General features: G+C 40.8%; 2 protein-coding genes across 3 annotated transcripts; both read left to right on the top strand.

Annotated features, from left to right (window-relative positions):
* Positions 1-8,895: 8,895 nt before the first annotated feature.
* Positions 8,896-11,557, top strand: LOC109788723 (LEAF RUST 10 DISEASE-RESISTANCE LOCUS RECEPTOR-LIKE PROTEIN KINASE-like 1.2). Its single transcript, XM_020347869.3, has 3 exons — positions 8,896-9,758; positions 9,871-10,152; positions 10,380-11,557. The coding sequence occupies exons 1-3, from the start codon at positions 9,032-9,034 to the stop codon at positions 11,279-11,281; spliced, it is 1,911 nt and encodes a 636-aa protein (XP_020203458.1). The 5' UTR covers positions 8,896-9,031; the 3' UTR covers positions 11,282-11,557.
* A 143-nt stretch (positions 11,558-11,700) lies between these two features.
* Positions 11,701-16,085, top strand: LOC109802251 (LEAF RUST 10 DISEASE-RESISTANCE LOCUS RECEPTOR-LIKE PROTEIN KINASE-like 1.1). Of its 2 annotated transcripts, none has more exons than XM_029272466.2 (4): positions 11,701-13,120; positions 13,287-13,340; positions 14,193-14,459; positions 15,022-16,085. In XM_029272466.2, exons 1-4 carry the CDS (start codon positions 12,412-12,414, stop codon positions 15,813-15,815), a joined length of 1,824 nt encoding a protein of 607 aa, XP_029128299.2. In that variant the 5' UTR covers positions 11,701-12,411; the 3' UTR covers positions 15,816-16,085. The 2 variants fall into 2 exon arrangements, with proteins under 2 accessions (XP_029128299.2, XP_082922408.1); XM_083066282.1 differs by having other exon boundaries at positions 14,193-14,348.
* The last annotated feature ends 1,274 nt before the right edge of the window (positions 16,086-17,359 follow it).

Below are 17,359 nucleotides of genomic sequence, written 5' to 3' on the forward strand. Positions count from 1 at the left end.
ATTATGACTTTCAGTTAATGTACCATCCAGGTAAAGAAAATGTGGTAGCAGATGCTTTGAGTAGAAAGTCTCTTCATATGTCTTATATGATGGTTAGAGAGATGGAGTTGGTAGAGAAATTCAGGGATATGAATCTTAATGTTGTGATTGCCCCAGATTTTATTAGTTGTGGTATGACTACCATAACTAGTGATTTCTTGGAGATGGTGAAACAAAAACAAGTTCAGGATACGAGATTGAATAAGGTTAGAGAGTTGTTGGGTTCTGAGAAAGCTGAAGGATTTGAATAAGATATGGATGGAATCTTGAGGTACAAGGGTAGAATTTTTATTCCACAAGATAAAGAGTTGAAAAAGTTGATACTTAAGGAAGGTCATAAAAGTAAGTTGAGTGTACATCCGGGTATGACAAAAATGTATCAAGATTTGAAGAAAATGTTCTGGTGGAATGGTATGAAGAGGGAGATAGTCGAGTATGTTGCATCTTGCATTGTGTGTCAGAAAGCTAAAGTAGAACATCAAAAACCAGGAGGTTTGTTACAAATGATGGAAGTGCCAGAATGGAAATGGGATAGTATAACCATGGATTTTGTTGTTGGATTACCAAGATCTGCTAAGAATTGTGATTCTATTTGGGTGATCGTGGATAGATTAACTAAGTGTGCTCATTTCCTTCCAGTGAATATAAAGTGGTCCTTGGAAAAGTTAACTCAATTGTATATTAAGGAGATTGTTAGATTACATGGTGTGCCCTCCAGTATCATATCTGATAGGGATCCTCGTTTTACTTCTCGATTTTGGCAAAGTTTGCATCAGGCGTTAGGGACTAAGTTAAGACTCAGTTCTTCTTATCATCCACAGACTGATGGGCAGTCTGAGAGGACTATCCAATCTTTGGAAGACTTGTTGAGGGCTTGTATTTTGGATCATCTCGGGAATTGGGAAGAGATGTTGCCTTTGGTTGAGTTCACTTATAATAACAGTTTCCACGCAAGTATAGGAATGGCACCTTTTTAGGCTCTGTATGGGAGAAAATGTCGAACACCTTTGTGTTGGTTTAAAGAGGGAGAATCAGTGATGGTGGGACCAGAGATCATCTTACAGACTACTGAAAAGGTGAAACAAATTCAGAAAAGAATGAAAGCTGCTCAGAGTCGGCAAAAGTCTTATGCAGACAAGAGGAGGAAACCTTTGGAGTTTTCAGAGGGAGAACATGTATTTTTGAAGGTAACTCCTACCACAGGTGTGGGAAGAGCTATCAAAGCTAAGAAGTTGAACCCTAAGTTTATGGGGCCGTATCAAATTCTCAAGAGGATTGGACCAGTGGCATATCAGATTGCATTACCTCCATTCCTTTCTAATCTGCATGATGTGTTCCATGTTTCACAACTGAGGAAGTATATTCACGATCCGAGTCATGTCTTGGAATCAGAGGCAGTGCAAATTAAAGAGAATCTAACTTTTGAGAAACAGCCAGTTTCAGCGGCAGATAAGAAAGTTAAACAATTGCGAGGTAAAACTATCAATTTGGTGAAGGTTATTTGGGATGAGTTTACTAATGAAGCCACTTGGGAATTGGAAGACAAGATGAAAGATCAATACCCATATCTATTTTTAAGTAAGTGAATTTTCGAGGACGAAAATTTTTGTTGTTGGGGAGAATTGTAATATTCATTTTTCTAAAGGGAGTATTTTTGTAATTTCTATTAATGGCATTTTCGCAAATTTTATTAAAATTTGAGGGGTAAATGGGTAACTTGGAACGGGCTGTTCCAAAATTGGAACGGGCCGTTCCAAGCAATAAAAAGACACTAAATTTTAAGTTGGGAACGGGTCCAGAACAGGCCGTTCCAACTGGGAGAACGGGCCGTTCTGATTTTGGAACGGGCCATTCTGGAGGGAGAACGGGCCGTTCCGGAAGGAGAACGGGCCGTTCTGGATGAGTATCGGAACGGGCCGTTCCGATTTTAGAACGGGTCGTTCTGCTTTTTGGGAACGGGCCGTTCCGATTTTGGAACGGGCCATTCCAGTTTAAAAATTTGCGTACATTTGAAAGATTCGGAACGGGCCGTTCCGAATTCAATACGAGCTGTTCCGGGTGACTCTGGTTGCCTATAAATAAGAGGCAGGGGTGAAAAAAATATAACTGGAGAGAAGAGAATCCTAGAGAGAGAAAGAGGAGAGAGAGAGAAAGAAAGAGAGGGGAGGAGAAAAGAAAAGAGGAGAGAGAAAGAGGAATCCAGTAGAGGAGGTTCTGCCAGGGGAGAGAAAAGAGGAGGGAGAGGAGGAGATTCTGCCCGTGTTTCGATCCTTGTTTAAGGAGAGAGGTGGAGATTCTGCCCGAGTTTCGGTTCTTGTTTAAGCAAGAAAGAGGAGAAGGTTCTGCCCGAGTTTCAGTTCAGGTTTATCCAAGTAAGGGTAGTGCTTATAAAATTAATCTAGTGTGTATGAGCATCATAGGAATAGTATAATTTTAATATGTTATTTTATGTGGAGATTTTCATTTCACATAATATAATTTGGATCAATTGATGGTTGTTTTGGATATTTAATTATTTATATTATTATTATATTGACAAATTGGCATGGTTATGGTTATGTTTAATTATGGAATATGCTATGTGTATGTGGTTTGGAAAAGTAAATAGGACTTAAAGGAGTAAGGTTATGGTATGGATAGATCTCTAGGTGAGATCAGGATATAATCTTTGGAAAAATATGAAATTTGGGAATCCCATGGTGAGGATTCCAATGTGGAACTTTTCCAAAGATTATATGATAAACCACTTCAGATGTTAGGTGGATTCTGAAGTACTCCTCTAAGTATTCTATTTGCTACCGGTATGGGTCTAGGCCGAGTCATACCGATGGATGAGGTGGCCCCACCAGGGTTACGTGACGACGTAATCCAACTGTATATTTTCCATGAGAGGTTAGGCGTGGGACATGGGTTGCTGACATGTTTCACCGTATCAACACTTGGTTTGGATGGTGTTGAGGCCAACATTTGGTTTGGATGTGTTGGTTACATCATGGATTATACAGTGGTGTGACTTTGTTTTGGATGTGGAATATGTATACATATGGTATGGATTGTATACATTGGTTATGGATTATTTTATTATCATAAAATATGTATACATTGGCATGGACGTGTATACATTATATTTTGGGTTGGTCTATATTTAGCTTGAAAATGACTTGTTGGTCTGGATAAATATTGTGGAAAAATATCTGTTTAATGATATTTTATTATGATGTACTATGATTGGTTTTATATGTGCTAACCCTTATATTTCCATGATGTGGACTGTGATGATCTCACTATGTGGGGGAGCAGATCAGGTATGAGGCTTTGGGATAGCAAGGAGTCTTTTGGATAGCTGCTTTGAGAAGTGGCTAGGTTTAGAGCTTGACCAGCACCTAAGGTGTCTTATTTTGATGTTTTCATGACGTTGTAATTATATTATCTTTTTGGATTACTGTATAACTTTACTGAGGATGATGACTCTGTTATAAAAGATTATATTATATATTTTGGAAACAATTTATATGTTATTGTATATTTACACTCTAGCGTAGCTGGCTTTTGCTCTATTTTCTTTATTTTATTTTATTTTGGTTGGTTATTGATGTGACGGCCTAGGGTGGGTCGTTACATTTGTTACCCTCTCCCTCGGCCTCACCATCTTATTTAAAGGGAAGAAGTAAGAATCTTCCCCTTCCTGGTGTCTTAGAGTGGCATGCATAGCAACAAAGAACAGACTCGTGCATGGCATGGTCAGGGAGGATTTATACAAAAAACGTCACCTGCCTTAACGTTTTCTACGTACCTATGCATGTGGCCTCTAACGCGTGTGGCAGGGAACAAATTGGGGGAGCAGGGAACGAATTGGGGGCAGAACGAAATGGGAAGAAACTCGTCTCAAGGGTGACGTTTTCACCTTGCATGGGAGACGTCTCAAGGACTGTCATCTTTCCTCTGTACCTCCTGCATGATTCCCCTGCAAGATTCTCCTGAGTTCGTTGAATCGGTCAAAAAGGTAACCTGTCTTCTACGTTCCTGCATGCATGCATGGTTGAATGTAAGTAAAGCGTCAATGTTCTTGACGTTTTCCATAATTCGTCACCGAAACCAACATTTTCTACTCTCCCTTCATTTCCTACGTGACCAAAACTATTTAGTTTGATAAATAGTTTTTTATTAATTTATTTTAATAAATTTTTTTTAATTTATTATGACGAAAAAGCCAGAAAATACATTGAATCTGTTCTTACCAGAAATCTACTGTAGAGATGATCCTCCGAGTAAGATTGGTGAGCCTCCTTCGCTGGTACGCTTGATGCTCCAAGATGGGGGTGGCACCTGCAAAAGAGACTCTGATGCTAAAGTTAGTGTTTGTGGGAGTATAAATCTCGTATAAGTAATGCACGTACCTTAGTGTGAATTAGGGTTGCTTTGGGCCTTGGGCCTGAGATAAGATATGATAGGATTAAATGGTGGATCCCGTCCGAAGCGAGATCCCTCGAGATCGGTTATGATCTGCTTAAATGCCGAGCTGACGTCGCGTAGCGCGTGCCCGACCTCATTTTGTGCTGTGATGCCGAGCTTGACAAGGGGTCGTGACTTTTCGCATACGCCTATTTGTCATGACGCCATGTGTCATAACCGTCACCTCGTTCCCAGAACGCGTGGGCAGCGCGGTGACAAGATTGTATTTTTATTTGTTTGATGACGTGGCCTCTTTGGGCCGATGTGGTGTTCCGATGTCCATGTTTCATGGTCGGGCTGAGGAGCTCGGCAATAATGAGCTTACTTCTTGGTTAGGCTGGTAAACCTTTGACCGAGTCAGCAGATTGGTGAGGGACAAGTCGGCAACTCGGCTGGCCAGTACACTAGCCCCCCAAGCACCGAGTGATGTAAGAGCAAAGGGGCTTCTGAGGAGTTCCCAAATTTGTTGTTTGAAGGTTCAAATTCGACCTTGTTAAGTAGATGTGATCTCAAGGTTCAGACTCGACCTTGGCATATCAAGGTTCGAACTCGACCTTGGTTAAGAAAATGATCTCAAGGTTCGGACTCGACCTTGGCATATCAAGGTTCGAACCCGACCTTGGTTAAGAAAATGTGATCTCAAGGTTCGGACTCGACCTTGGCATATCAAGGTTCGAACCCGACCTTGGTTAAGAAAATGTGATCTCAAGGTTCGGACTCGACCTTGGCATATCAAGGTTCGAACTCGACCTTGGTTAAGAAAATGTGATCTCAAGGTTCGGACTCGACCTTGGCATATCAAGGTTCAGACTCGACCTTGGCATATCAAGGTTCGAACTCGACCTTGGTTAAGAAAATGTGATCTCAAGGTTCAAACTCGACCTTGGCATCAAGGTTCGGATTCGACCTTGGCATATCAAGGTTCGAACTTGACCTTGGTTAAGAAAATGTGATCTCAAGGTTCGGACTCGACCTTGGCATATCAAGGTTCAGACTCGACCTTGGCATATCAAGGTTCGAACTCGACCTTGGTTAAGAAAATGTGATCTCAAGGTTCGAACTCGACCTTGGCATCAAGGTTCAAATTCGACCTTGGCATATCAAGGTTCGAACTCGACCTTGGTTAAGAAAATGTGATCTCAAGGTTCGGACTCGACCTTGGCATATCAAGGTTCGAACTCGACCTTGGTTAAGAAAATGTGATCTCAAGGTTCGGACTCGACCTTGGCATATCAAGGTTCGAACTCGACCTTGGTTAAGAAAATGTGATCTCAAGGTTCGGACTCGACCTTGGTTAAGAAAATGTGATTTCAAGGTTCGGACTCGACCTTGGCATATCAAGGTTCGAACTCGACCTTGGTTAAGAAAATGTGATCTCAAGGTTCGAACTCGACCTTGGCATCAAGGTTCGGATTCGACCTTGGCATATCAAGGTTCGAACTCGACCTTGGTTAGTCGTCATGGTTAATGTGCCAATACTGAAAATGTAGGGGAATGGAGTTGCTTTGTTGATTTATTTCTGAGGGGTGCCTCATTAAAACCTTCCTTGGCCCAAAAACCCTTTTCTTTAGTGGGAAAAAAGGCTGAGGAGGAAAAAGAGTACATCCCCTGAATTTACAAGTTAAGAGAAATAAAATTTGAGGTGGGTGGAATTCCAAGTTCCAAATTTTCCTTTGGAGGGGTCTATTCTTGCTTCTCCCCATAATCGCCAAACAAGGTCGCCAACTTTAAATGTTCGTGGCCTGACCTTGGTCTTGCTTTCCTTGTGGTTTGTCGCGAATTGCCTTGCGGAACTCGGCATGCTCCTCCATTTGGATGTACCCAGCAGCGCGAGCTCGGAGCTCGTCCATGTCGGGAGGAGGTCATCGGCAAAGGCTGTCGACGAAAGGTCCTGGCTTCAACGCCATGAGCATGGAGTGCAGTGCGACCTCGGGGTTTAAGTTGCGGATTTTGACGGAGATGCCAGCGAAGCGCTCCATGAATGTCCTTAATGGTTCGTCGTCGCCCTGTCTGAGGATGGCCAAGGCGGCGGATGTGATGTGATGAGGTCGGCTTGTTGCGTATTGCGCCGTGAACCGTCTGACCAGGGTGCCGAAGCTGTCAATTGACTCGGCAGGTAGCTGGGTGTACCAGTTGAGCGCGGCCCCTTTGAGCGAGGTCGAAAAAACCCTACACAGAATAGCATCGTTATTGGTGTAGAGGTTTACCTGTGTGGTGTACATGTTAATGTGCTCGTCTGGGTCTGTCGTGCCGTCGTACCGATCGAGGTGGAGAGGCTTCCATCCGAGAGGGAGTGGCGTCTCCATAATGCCATCCAAAAAAGGATGACGGCGGAAGGTTGGTTGATCCCCCGCGACATGAGTAGGAGCATTGCTGACCTCATGGGCCAATTTGTGTGTCGATGCATGAGATCGATGCGTGGCAGGCTTTGGAGTCGGTGTCCTATGCGCTATTGGCGGTTGAGAAACCGAGTGCCCCTCTTCCTCGTTTAGGTGACTCGGTTGAGGGGGTTGATCAGAGATGCGCCGTGGTAGCTGAGTGTGGATACGCTCATTCTCGGCGCGCAGCGCCGCTAGGTCTGCTTCATTGGCGGTTCGCATCGCGGCTAGGTCAGTTTTGTGCTTGGCACGCATGTTTTGCAGATTGGCGGTGTGTTGCTGCCGCATCTGCTCGACCTGCTCGATCAGCCTTCTCAATGCTGCTTCGTTGTCCATGGTAGTTGTGTGATCTACGTCTTCTGTTGCGCGTCTGCTATGGCTTCTGGTAGAAACCATAAGAGTGGCCGATAAGAGCTGTCTTGATCGGCCCCACGGTGGGCACCAAATGTTCTTACCGGAAATTTGCTGTAGAGATGATCCTCCGAGTAAGATTGGTGAGCCTCCTTCGCTGGTACGCTTGATGCTCCAAGATGGGGGTGGCACCTGCAAAAGAGACTCCGATGCTAAAGTTAGTGTTTGTGAGAGTATGAATCTCGTATAAGTAATACACGTACCTTAATGTAAATTAGGGTTGTTTTGGGCCTTGGGCCTGAGATAAGATATGAAGGATTAAATGGTGGATCCCGTCCGAAGCGAGATCCCTCGAGATCGGTTATGATCTGCTTAAATGCCGAGCTGACGTCGCGTAGCGCGTGCCCGACCTCATTTTGTGCTGTGATGCCGAGCTTGACAAGGGGTCGTGACTTTTCGCGTACGCCTATTTGTCTTGACGCCATGTGTCATAACCGTCACCTCGTTCCCATAACGCGTGGGCAACGCGGTGACAAGATTGTATTTTTGTTTGTTTGATGACGTGGCCTCTTTGAGCCGATGTGGTGTTCTGATGTCCATGTTTCATGGTCGGGCAGAGGAGCTCGGCAATAATGAACTTACTGCTTGGTTAGGCTGGTAAACCTTTAACCGAGTCAGCAGATTGGTGAGGGACAAGTCGGCAACTCGGCTGGCTAGTACAGAATCTAATATTGATAAAATAAACCATATATTAACCAAACAGGGGTGAAAGACACCCGTATTCTCTTGGAATTTTTTTCTGAAATAATATTTTTTTTTAAAAAAATTACAAGAATGATCACTGTGCAGGATTATTTACCAAGATAGAACCATTTACTGTTCAAGCTCAGAATTCGGTTCCCCGGGAACCGAATTCTGAGCATCAAAATGTAATTTTTTTTGTTTTTTCAACTCAGAATTCGGTTCCCGGGGAACCGAATTCTGAGTTGGTTTTAAATTTTTTTTTTTTTTCGTGTATGGGGCAAATGTGGGCTGATCTGGGAAGCGGAACGGCCCGTTCCAAAATCAGAACGGGCCGTTCTGCTTAAAGAAACAGAGTGCAAATTCTTTAAGTAGAACGGGTCGTTCTGCTTTTGGAACGGGCCGTTTCACATTCAGAATTTGCACTCTGTTTTTTTAAGCAGAACGGCCCGTTCTGATTTTGGAACGGGCCGTTCCGCTTCCCAGATCAGCCCACATTTGCCCCCATACACGAAAAAAAAAAAATTTAAAACCAACTCAGAATTCGGTTCCCGGGGAACCGAATTCTGAGTTGAAAAAACAAAAAAAATTACATTTTGATGCTCAGAATTCGGTTCCCGGGGAACCGAATTCTGAGCTTGAACAGTAAATGGTTCTATCTTGGTAAATAATCCTGCACAGTGATCATTCTCGTAATTTTTTAAAAAAAAAAATATTATTCCAGTAAAAAATTCATTCTCTTGTGTAGATGACAATCAAATTTTTGTTTGCAAAATCGTGAAAAAGTGAAAATGGCAGTTTTAGAAGTCAAACGTTGGAGTCACGCAAGCGCCCGAAGGCGAGTAGGAAAAGACAGCCATGGTAGGGAAGAGGAGTGAACAGATTTTCTCTTTAGCCCTCTTTCCATCTAATTTCTCAAGTCTTCCATTCCGACCTCAAGTCAAGTCAACTAGCGTAGTAGACACACAACACAACACAACACAACACAACACAAAACAGTGCTTAAACTAACGGTACTAAAGACGAGACAATGAAACTAGAGAACAAGTTTTTTGGCTCCCTAATTCTGAATGGCTTCCCACTCCATTTGGGGCTTCCATTTTCTACTCTCTTGTTTCATGCTTCTTGTCTTGGCTTCTGTTCACCCGGTTTTGGTAGACCCCCAACAATGCCCCCAAGAGCCTGAGCCCTGTGGATTTCTCGGGAACATCTCCTTCCCCTTTACAACTTCTGACAACTCAGATTGTGGCTTCCAAATAAGAGGCTGTGACCTCGAAGATCAAGTTAAGGAAATCCAATTGACAGATCAGGAATGGTATAAAATTGATAGCATATTGAACAGCTACGGGTACAGTTATATTATAATCCATTACCCCGATTTTGACGCTTTGTCCGCTCCATGGACGCTTAAAAAGCCTTTTCAAATCGATAACAATATTACCTTCTCCAAATGCATTTCCAACCCCACTGAGAGCACAATCCATAAGCCTGACATGTCCTTATATAGAAAATGTCCTTACTTCGATATCTACTTCAGTTCTTCCTCTAAAAATGGTGATCCTCTTCCCATGTCGCCCTTCCCCTTGCCCATGCCCAGCCTTCCCTTCGCATGTTTACTTTTTCAGTTTCTTCCACTTGGACAAGTAACCATTCCCACTTGCCCTTCATGTACATTCCTATTTTCTCTTCTCCAAATTAAACTAGACTTGCCCAAATCTTGTATTCACTGTCATCCACCATATTTTCATCCACCATCACCTGGACCAGAGCCAAAGAGCAAGGAGTCTAAGAAAACAGGTACTGTGTTATGGTTATGGCCTAAAACAAACTACCCCATCACCCCAAATAAAAATCTTGTTCATGGATTCATTTTTTGACGCTAACACCATAGCGCTTTCTTTTCCCTCAGGTGTTTCTTCTGCAGGTTTATCTATTGGAATACCAAGCGCGGTTGCATTTCTTGCCCTGGTGGTTATTCTTTGGCTGTACAAAGGAAGAAACAGATATAAAGGCCTCAAAAACCAGCCAAGAAGCGCTTATTCTGCTTCCTTAAGAAACACAACGATCCGAGAAAGTGGGGCTCTCTACTTTGGGATCCCTGTCTTCTCCTATGAGGAGCTCCAACAGGCAACCAACAATTTCGATCAAGCTAGGGAACTTGGAGAAGGAGGCTTTGGAACTGTTTACTACGGTAAGAGACTCTCCACATTCTCACACTCTTGTTTCATAGAACAAATATTAGAAGGGCCAAAATTCATGCGGTTTGAAAAGCAAGTGCACAGGATATGAATCAGAGGTTGATCTAAAATCATATTTCGAAATCTTGTAATCCATAGTAGTCATGCTGCTACATAAAGAGACACATAAGATGAATTTATGTCATGTTGAATAACCTACCCTTTGATTCTTAACAACCAGGAAAGCTTCAAGACGGGCGTGAAGTTGCAGTGAAGCGTCTGTTCGAGCGCAACTACAGGCCAGTGGAGTCATTCATCAATGAAATTCAGATCCTCACACGTCTTCGCCACCAGAACCTCGTGACCCTCTATGGCTGCACTTCGCGTCACAGCCGTGAGTTACTCCTAGTATATGAATACATCCCAAATGGCACTGTAAGTTCCCATCTCCATGATGATCAAGCAAAGCCATGCCAATTGACTTGGCCTGTGAGAATGAAAATTGCCATAGAGACTGCAAGTGCATTGGCTTATCTCCATGCTTCAGACATCATTCACCGTGATGTGAAAACCAGCAACATTCTCCTTGACAGTGACTTCAGCGTTAAGGTTGCGGATTTTGGTCTCTCAAGACTGTTCCCTGATGATGTCACACATGTCTCCACAGCTCCAAGGGGAACTCCGGGTTATGTTGACCCGGATTATCGCCTGTGCTACCAGCTTACAACCAAGAGTGATGTGTACAGCTTCGGTGTTGTGCTTGTTGAGTTAATATCATCTCTCAAAGCAGTTGATATTAACAGGAGCAGGGATGATATTAAGCTGGCGAATCTTGCCATAAGGAAGATTCAAAAGGGGGCGTTTTGTGAGTTGGTTGATCCTTCCCTTGGATTTCAGTCAAATGAGAAATTGAAAAGGATGGTAATTTCGGTGGCGGAATTGGCTTTTCGGTGTTTGCAAGGGGACAAGGAATTGAGGCCCTCTATGGTTGAAGTGTTGGAGGTGCTGCAGATGATTCAAAGTGGGAGAGATGAGCCAGGGAATCTTGAGGGAATTGAAGTTCATGGTACTGCTAGAGCTACACAAAGCTATGCTCATCCACCTCTGATGCGGCCACACCAGCGCCTTCACCAAACCCAATGATGAAGGGGATACTTCGTATTTGTGGCTATCCGGTTAGAATCTGTTTGGACATAAGTTTAGAAGAATGTTAGAGAGTATTTTATACTAAAAATAAAGGTTTTTTTTTTTTTTAAGTTCTCAAAACTACTTCTAGATTGTATTCAAAGCTCTTAGTCTTTGATTTCTAATGACTGATACCGGATATTTGTTTATTATCCTCGTTGTACTATGTAGACAAGAATGATGATATTTTGATAGTGTCCTTATTTATGTTATAAAGCTTAACCATACAACTCAGAGGAGGAAAGTATGAGCAATTACGTTGTTAACAACTTTAAGTCTGCAAGCAATGCATAGTTGCATACTAATTATATTTTAGATCAGTTCGGCCTCCGTTATTCATGCCCAATTGCAAATGGTTTTATACCAAACTTAATTTGGTCCTTCTTCCATCATGTTGTCCCAAATTCAATATGGCTTCATCCCAAGCACAGTTTGGCCCTTCCATCTCCAAATGCAGCATGGTTCAATAAGAGATGCAATTTGGTTCTGTATCTGGTGTGCGCCCTTACAGTGACGCTTTTATTACATTCAATTGCAACAGGTAAAAGCTAAGAATATATGGAAAAACACAAACTAGTAACTTGATTATATTGTAATTTTTTTTTTTAATTTATCTCTTACCATTAGTTTCCTTATTTTCTAATAATTCAAAGATAGTGTTTTATGTGTTATCATCACACTGGCATTGTAACACATCACGATAGAGAAACAACGTGGTGCATACACATAATTTCAACGTTGGTTTTCATCTTCGTATGTCTTGAAACATTAACCTTCATAAAAAGAACTAAATGTTGAGAGTCAATCAGTCAAAGTGCTCTCACAGTTCCACAACAGGGGTAGGTAAGGTACAGAACAAGTGCATACGTTTGGCAGTCTTGGTAAACGGAATTCCCAAGGTTGGAAAGTGGACACGCTGTGCTTCTCAACCCTTCCAAGTCGTTTTTCCTTAGTCAACACGCGTTTAGCCGTTAACTACAACACAACAATAAATTTGTTTTGTGAAATAAAATAGAAAGTTATGACGACACAAACAATACAAGGAACATTGTTTTCTACTTCCACTCCATTCACTTTGACTCTCCAAGATGGTTCAATACTCTTTCTTGCGTTTCCTTGTTCTCAGTTTCTCTCTGCTTCCTCTCTTGGCTGAAGATGAAAAGAAATACCAAGGGAAGTGCCCAACATCTTTTCAATGCGGTGAGTTTGGGGAACTCCAGTTTCCATTCACCAACACAACAAACCTGGGCTGTGGTTTGCCCATAAAGCGTTGTGATGATGAAAATACATTTAAAGTAGTCCATTCACCAAAAACATTGTATAAACTAGAATCCATCGATGGGAGCAATTCAATCTCTGTCACAGACCACCACCTTCGGAAACTCTTGAACAACAGAAGCTGCAATGCCTTCACTTACGATCTTAAAGAAACCCTTCCTCAGAACTCCTCCATGCTGCATTTTCAGATCGAAATGAAACACAATATAACCTTGTTAAGATGCAGACACGCCCTTGATAATAGCACTAAATACATACATCACATAAGCTGTAACGACTCCGAAATCTACTACCCTTCTCAAAATTTTGGAACGGATAACAATGACATGCTTGAAAATGCATGTTCAACCCTCCAGCTTCCAATTAATTCATCGCTTCCTGTGGACAATTCCACAGACTTGTACACTTCCGTACATGCTGGATTCCGACTGCTGATATCGGTATCAGAGAATTGTCGCGAGTGTCAAGAAAATGAAGCTCAATGTCAAGTTCACAACTTTCGTTGTACCGGTACCAAAGGTATGCAACTCCAAAATTCTGAAATCACTTTGATAATAAGGCATGTTTGACATGCAATGCAACTAAGGTTGACCAAATAATCATACTCAGATAATTCAGGGTGAACTTTATTATTTCATTTTCTGAAATTTAATTCGTTATTGACCACCTTCATGATATTTAATAGGAGCAGCAGAACCCTCCAAGCGTAAACAAGCAGTTGACATTATTCTAAAATCAGGTATTTATTTATATGTTCTGAAAAATTGGAAGGTATAAATATTGTTTACTTTATATATTTTTAGCCTGCACTTCTGACTGATTTCCAAGGTAATGCATGTTTGAGGGCGGTGGTGGGTTCAGCCAAAAACATGTTCATTCCCAGGTCGAAAGCAATACAACAGAGTTTCTTCCATTTTTGACACCATGATTTTGGTAGGAGTAATGGATTCTAAATGTTTTCCAAACACACTAGTAGTAGATCACTAGAGTACTAGACTGCCTTATCATAGTTTTCACATTTTTTATCTCCTATGGATACCTCTGTTCAGTTGAAAACAGTATACTTTGCTAGTGGCATATACATGCATTGTGGAGATAATACTGTAACAATATCAATTATAGCAAATCAAAACAATTGAGATAGAACAAAATTGAGGAGATTTTGTTGATATGATTGTATTTTTACTGTAAATAGATTTTTTCGCATATATAAAAATAAGATAGAAAACGTTTTTTCTGCAGTCAAATTATACTACTTGCCTTCATAATACTAGGGAAGTTGGAACTGCTGCGAGTTTTAAGAGTTAACAACTCTTGCTTGCAGCAGTAGCCTAAATATCTTAAGAAAAATCCAAAATATACTGAACTAGGGTTAAATTTTATGGCTTTTACAATTTAAAATTTAGGTGCTGTTTTTGTTTGTAATGAAAATATCATCTATAAGCTTCGTAAGGAAATTTGTAAGGAGCAAATTTTGAATTGTCAAACAGATTTCATGTTCTTGTATTTTCATTCATGCTACAATACACATGTGATCCACTAATTGGCATTTCAAAGCTTTTTTTTTTATATTATTTATACTACACTACAGGTTTAGTAGCTGTTGGTTTTGTAAGCGTGATCATATTAAGTTTGATAATTCTGCTTTTCCATAAACGGAGAAACAGACCTTCGGACGACCAAAGCCAATCAAGAAAAAATCATTGTAGTCCTACTCCTAACTCAAATTCAATCCCAGAGAGTGGCAGTAAGTTGTTTGGAATCCCTGTCTTCTCCTATACAGAGCTAGAGAAAGCAACAACAAATTTTGATGAAGCTAAAGAACTTGGAAGTGGAGGCTTTGGGACTGTTTACTACGGTCAGCTATTGGCACACTTCATAAACTAAAGGCTAAAAGGCTTAAATGCACTTTTTACCACTTATGTTACACGATTTCACGAATGCTGCCTAACTTTCTAAAAGGTTTAAATGCACTTTTTACCACTTATGTTACACGATTTCACGAATGCTGCCTAACTTTCTAAATTGCACATTTTTCCACCCCATTAAGTAACCATCTTTGTTAGTTGATAACTCATGTAGCATGTGTGACACATTATGTCACACATCAACAATCCATGATAAGAATTAACGTGATACATCATTGGTCAACATGTCATATCAGTGACAATAGTTAATATGTCATGTTAGTGATTAACAAATGGCACCACACGATAATCAACTACATAATGACAAAATATACAAAAATTTGAAGGTTGAGTGGCAAATGTGCAATTTTCAAAGTTAGGCGACGAAATTTGTGAAATCGTGAAACATGGGTGACAATAAGTGGAATTAAGCCTAGTTTCTATCTAAACATAAAATCAATCATATAGCTTTCCCTCCTTATGTGATTAGTTGTTTGATCTCTCAACAACCAGGAAAGCTCAATGATGGACGAGAAGTAGCTGTGAAGCGCCTATACGAGCACCACTACAGACGGATGGAACAGTTTATGAATGAAATAGAGATCCTGACACGTCTGCGACACAAAAATCTCGTGTCCCTTTATGGCTGCAGTTCACGGCAACACCGTGGACTACTGCTTGTGTATGAATATGTACCAAACGGCACTGTTGCATCTCATCTGCATGGTGATTCAGCCAAGGCTAGCTTCTTGCCGTGGCACATTCGAATGAGAATTGCCATAGAAACTGCGAGTGCATTGACTTATCTGCATGCTAGTAGCATCATTCACCGCGATGTGAAAACCAACAACATTTTACTTGACAACAATTTTTGTGTTAAGGTTGCAGATTTCGGGCTTTCGAGACTGTTCCCCAACAATGTGACACATGTTTCCACGGCTCCACAAGGAACACCGGGGTATGTTGACCCTGCATATCACCAATGCTACCAGCTAACGAACAAGAGTGATGTGTATAGCTTTGGGGTTGTGCTTGTTGAGTTGATATCATCTCTCAAAGCAGTTGATATAACAAGGAGTAGGGATGAGATCAACTTGTCAAATTTGGCCATAAAGAAGATAAAAAATGGTGCATTTAGTGAACTGGTGGATCCTTCCCTTGGCTTTGAATTGGATAAAGAAATTAAGAGGAAGACATTTTCAGTGGCGGCATTGGCTTTTCAATGTTTGCAAGAGGACAAGGATTTGAGACCTTCCATGGTGGAAGTTTTGGAGTCACTCAAGAAAATTGAAGGTGGGGGAGGATGAGCCAAGCATCAAGAGGAAGCACAAGTTCGAGGTGCTACAACCTCCCTGTGATGACAATACACAATTGACACCACAATGCCTTCTCAAAAGAACAGTCCGAGTTTTATTTTAACTGATAAGGGGATTGTAGTCTACTACACCAAATGTTAGTTATTAGCCACTTAGAGTATTTGATTGCTCGATATTTTTTCTATTCTAGTATTTTTTTTTTACGGAAATGGTTCATGTAATATCCTAAATCTAATAATAAAGATTAATTTACATGTATAATTTTTTGTTGTCAAACATTATTTTAATATATATAGAAATCGAACATGAGACGTAGGTGATTTTTTGTTGTCAAATAAATAGATTAATTTTTTGTTGTCAAATAAATAAATAAAATAAAAATTACATGAAATAAATTAAAAAAAAAATTAATTATTAAAGTAAGTGATTGTGGCATACAAAGCATAGAGAGAGGGCGTTTTGCAGATCACGCCTCCCCCATGCGTTTTTAGTTGGTGACATGGCAATGAACACAAAACGCCTCCCCACCATGTAGTGGGCGACGAGGCAACGAACAGAAAACGCCTCCACCCTATGCGCCTTGTTCAAAACTACACAAAGTCCCTCCCCCATGCGCCTTCTTGTGTTAGCTGTTTGTCATGAACTTTGCTTCTGCATAGATAATCTGCTTATGTTCAATTCAACATCATGAACAGGAGGCAACATCAGACTCTGCCAACGAAGCTGGATCAAATCATTATTTTTTATTCCATATTTGGTTAGATAAAAGATCATGCATGAATAAAAACGAAAGCAATTGCTCAAAAATTATTTAATGTACTTGGTGTATATAGATGGATGTTTCTTATTTATAAAAATGAAGATTATTTTTCATAGCTTGTTAACTACATGAAGGCGAAACACTATTTATAAAAATTTTATGAGTTTTTTGTAATAAGAGCTCACAATCAATTAAATGTCTAAGTATTTTATAGCAATTTTACTGTCTGAAGGTTAAGAAAATTGTAATATTAGAAGGGTCAATGAGCTCACAATCAAATAGGGGTGCGATTAAGTTAATAAAAATAAAGTTTACATTACATTGGGGTTAACTTTTTTGTATTAAATTAATCTACAAATAAAAAGTTTGCTGGGATCCTTGTAAAAAAGTAATTTTTTCCCAATAATTTGCACATCTAAACATGGACCTTAATAGACTGTTGTTTACCTTTCTTCCTCCTTATAGACCAATGATTGAATTATTCAAGTCTTAAAAAGTAAAATTGCTATTGATGCAAAATAAAAGTCAGAATTCATTGAATTACCTCATAACATATCCAGCCTACAGATACGATGACAGCTGCTGCCAAAGCATTAGTAAACTTCCGGTAAATATCCAAGATTGAAGAAGGCGCATGGGGGAAGGCGCCATCTGCAACACACCAAACCCCCCTTGCGCTTTCTGTTTTTCGCGTGTGCCGCCCCTGCCACATAATTAATTGAAGGTGTAAGGAGAGAGACGCCATCTGTAAAACGCCCTCCCCTACACTTTATAT

Source organism: Cajanus cajan, chromosome 11 (assembly GCF_000230855.2).
Source record: "Cajanus cajan strain Asha chromosome 11, NIPB_CcT2T_4, whole genome shotgun sequence".
NCBI lineage: Eukaryota > Viridiplantae > Streptophyta > Magnoliopsida > Fabales > Fabaceae > Cajanus > Cajanus cajan.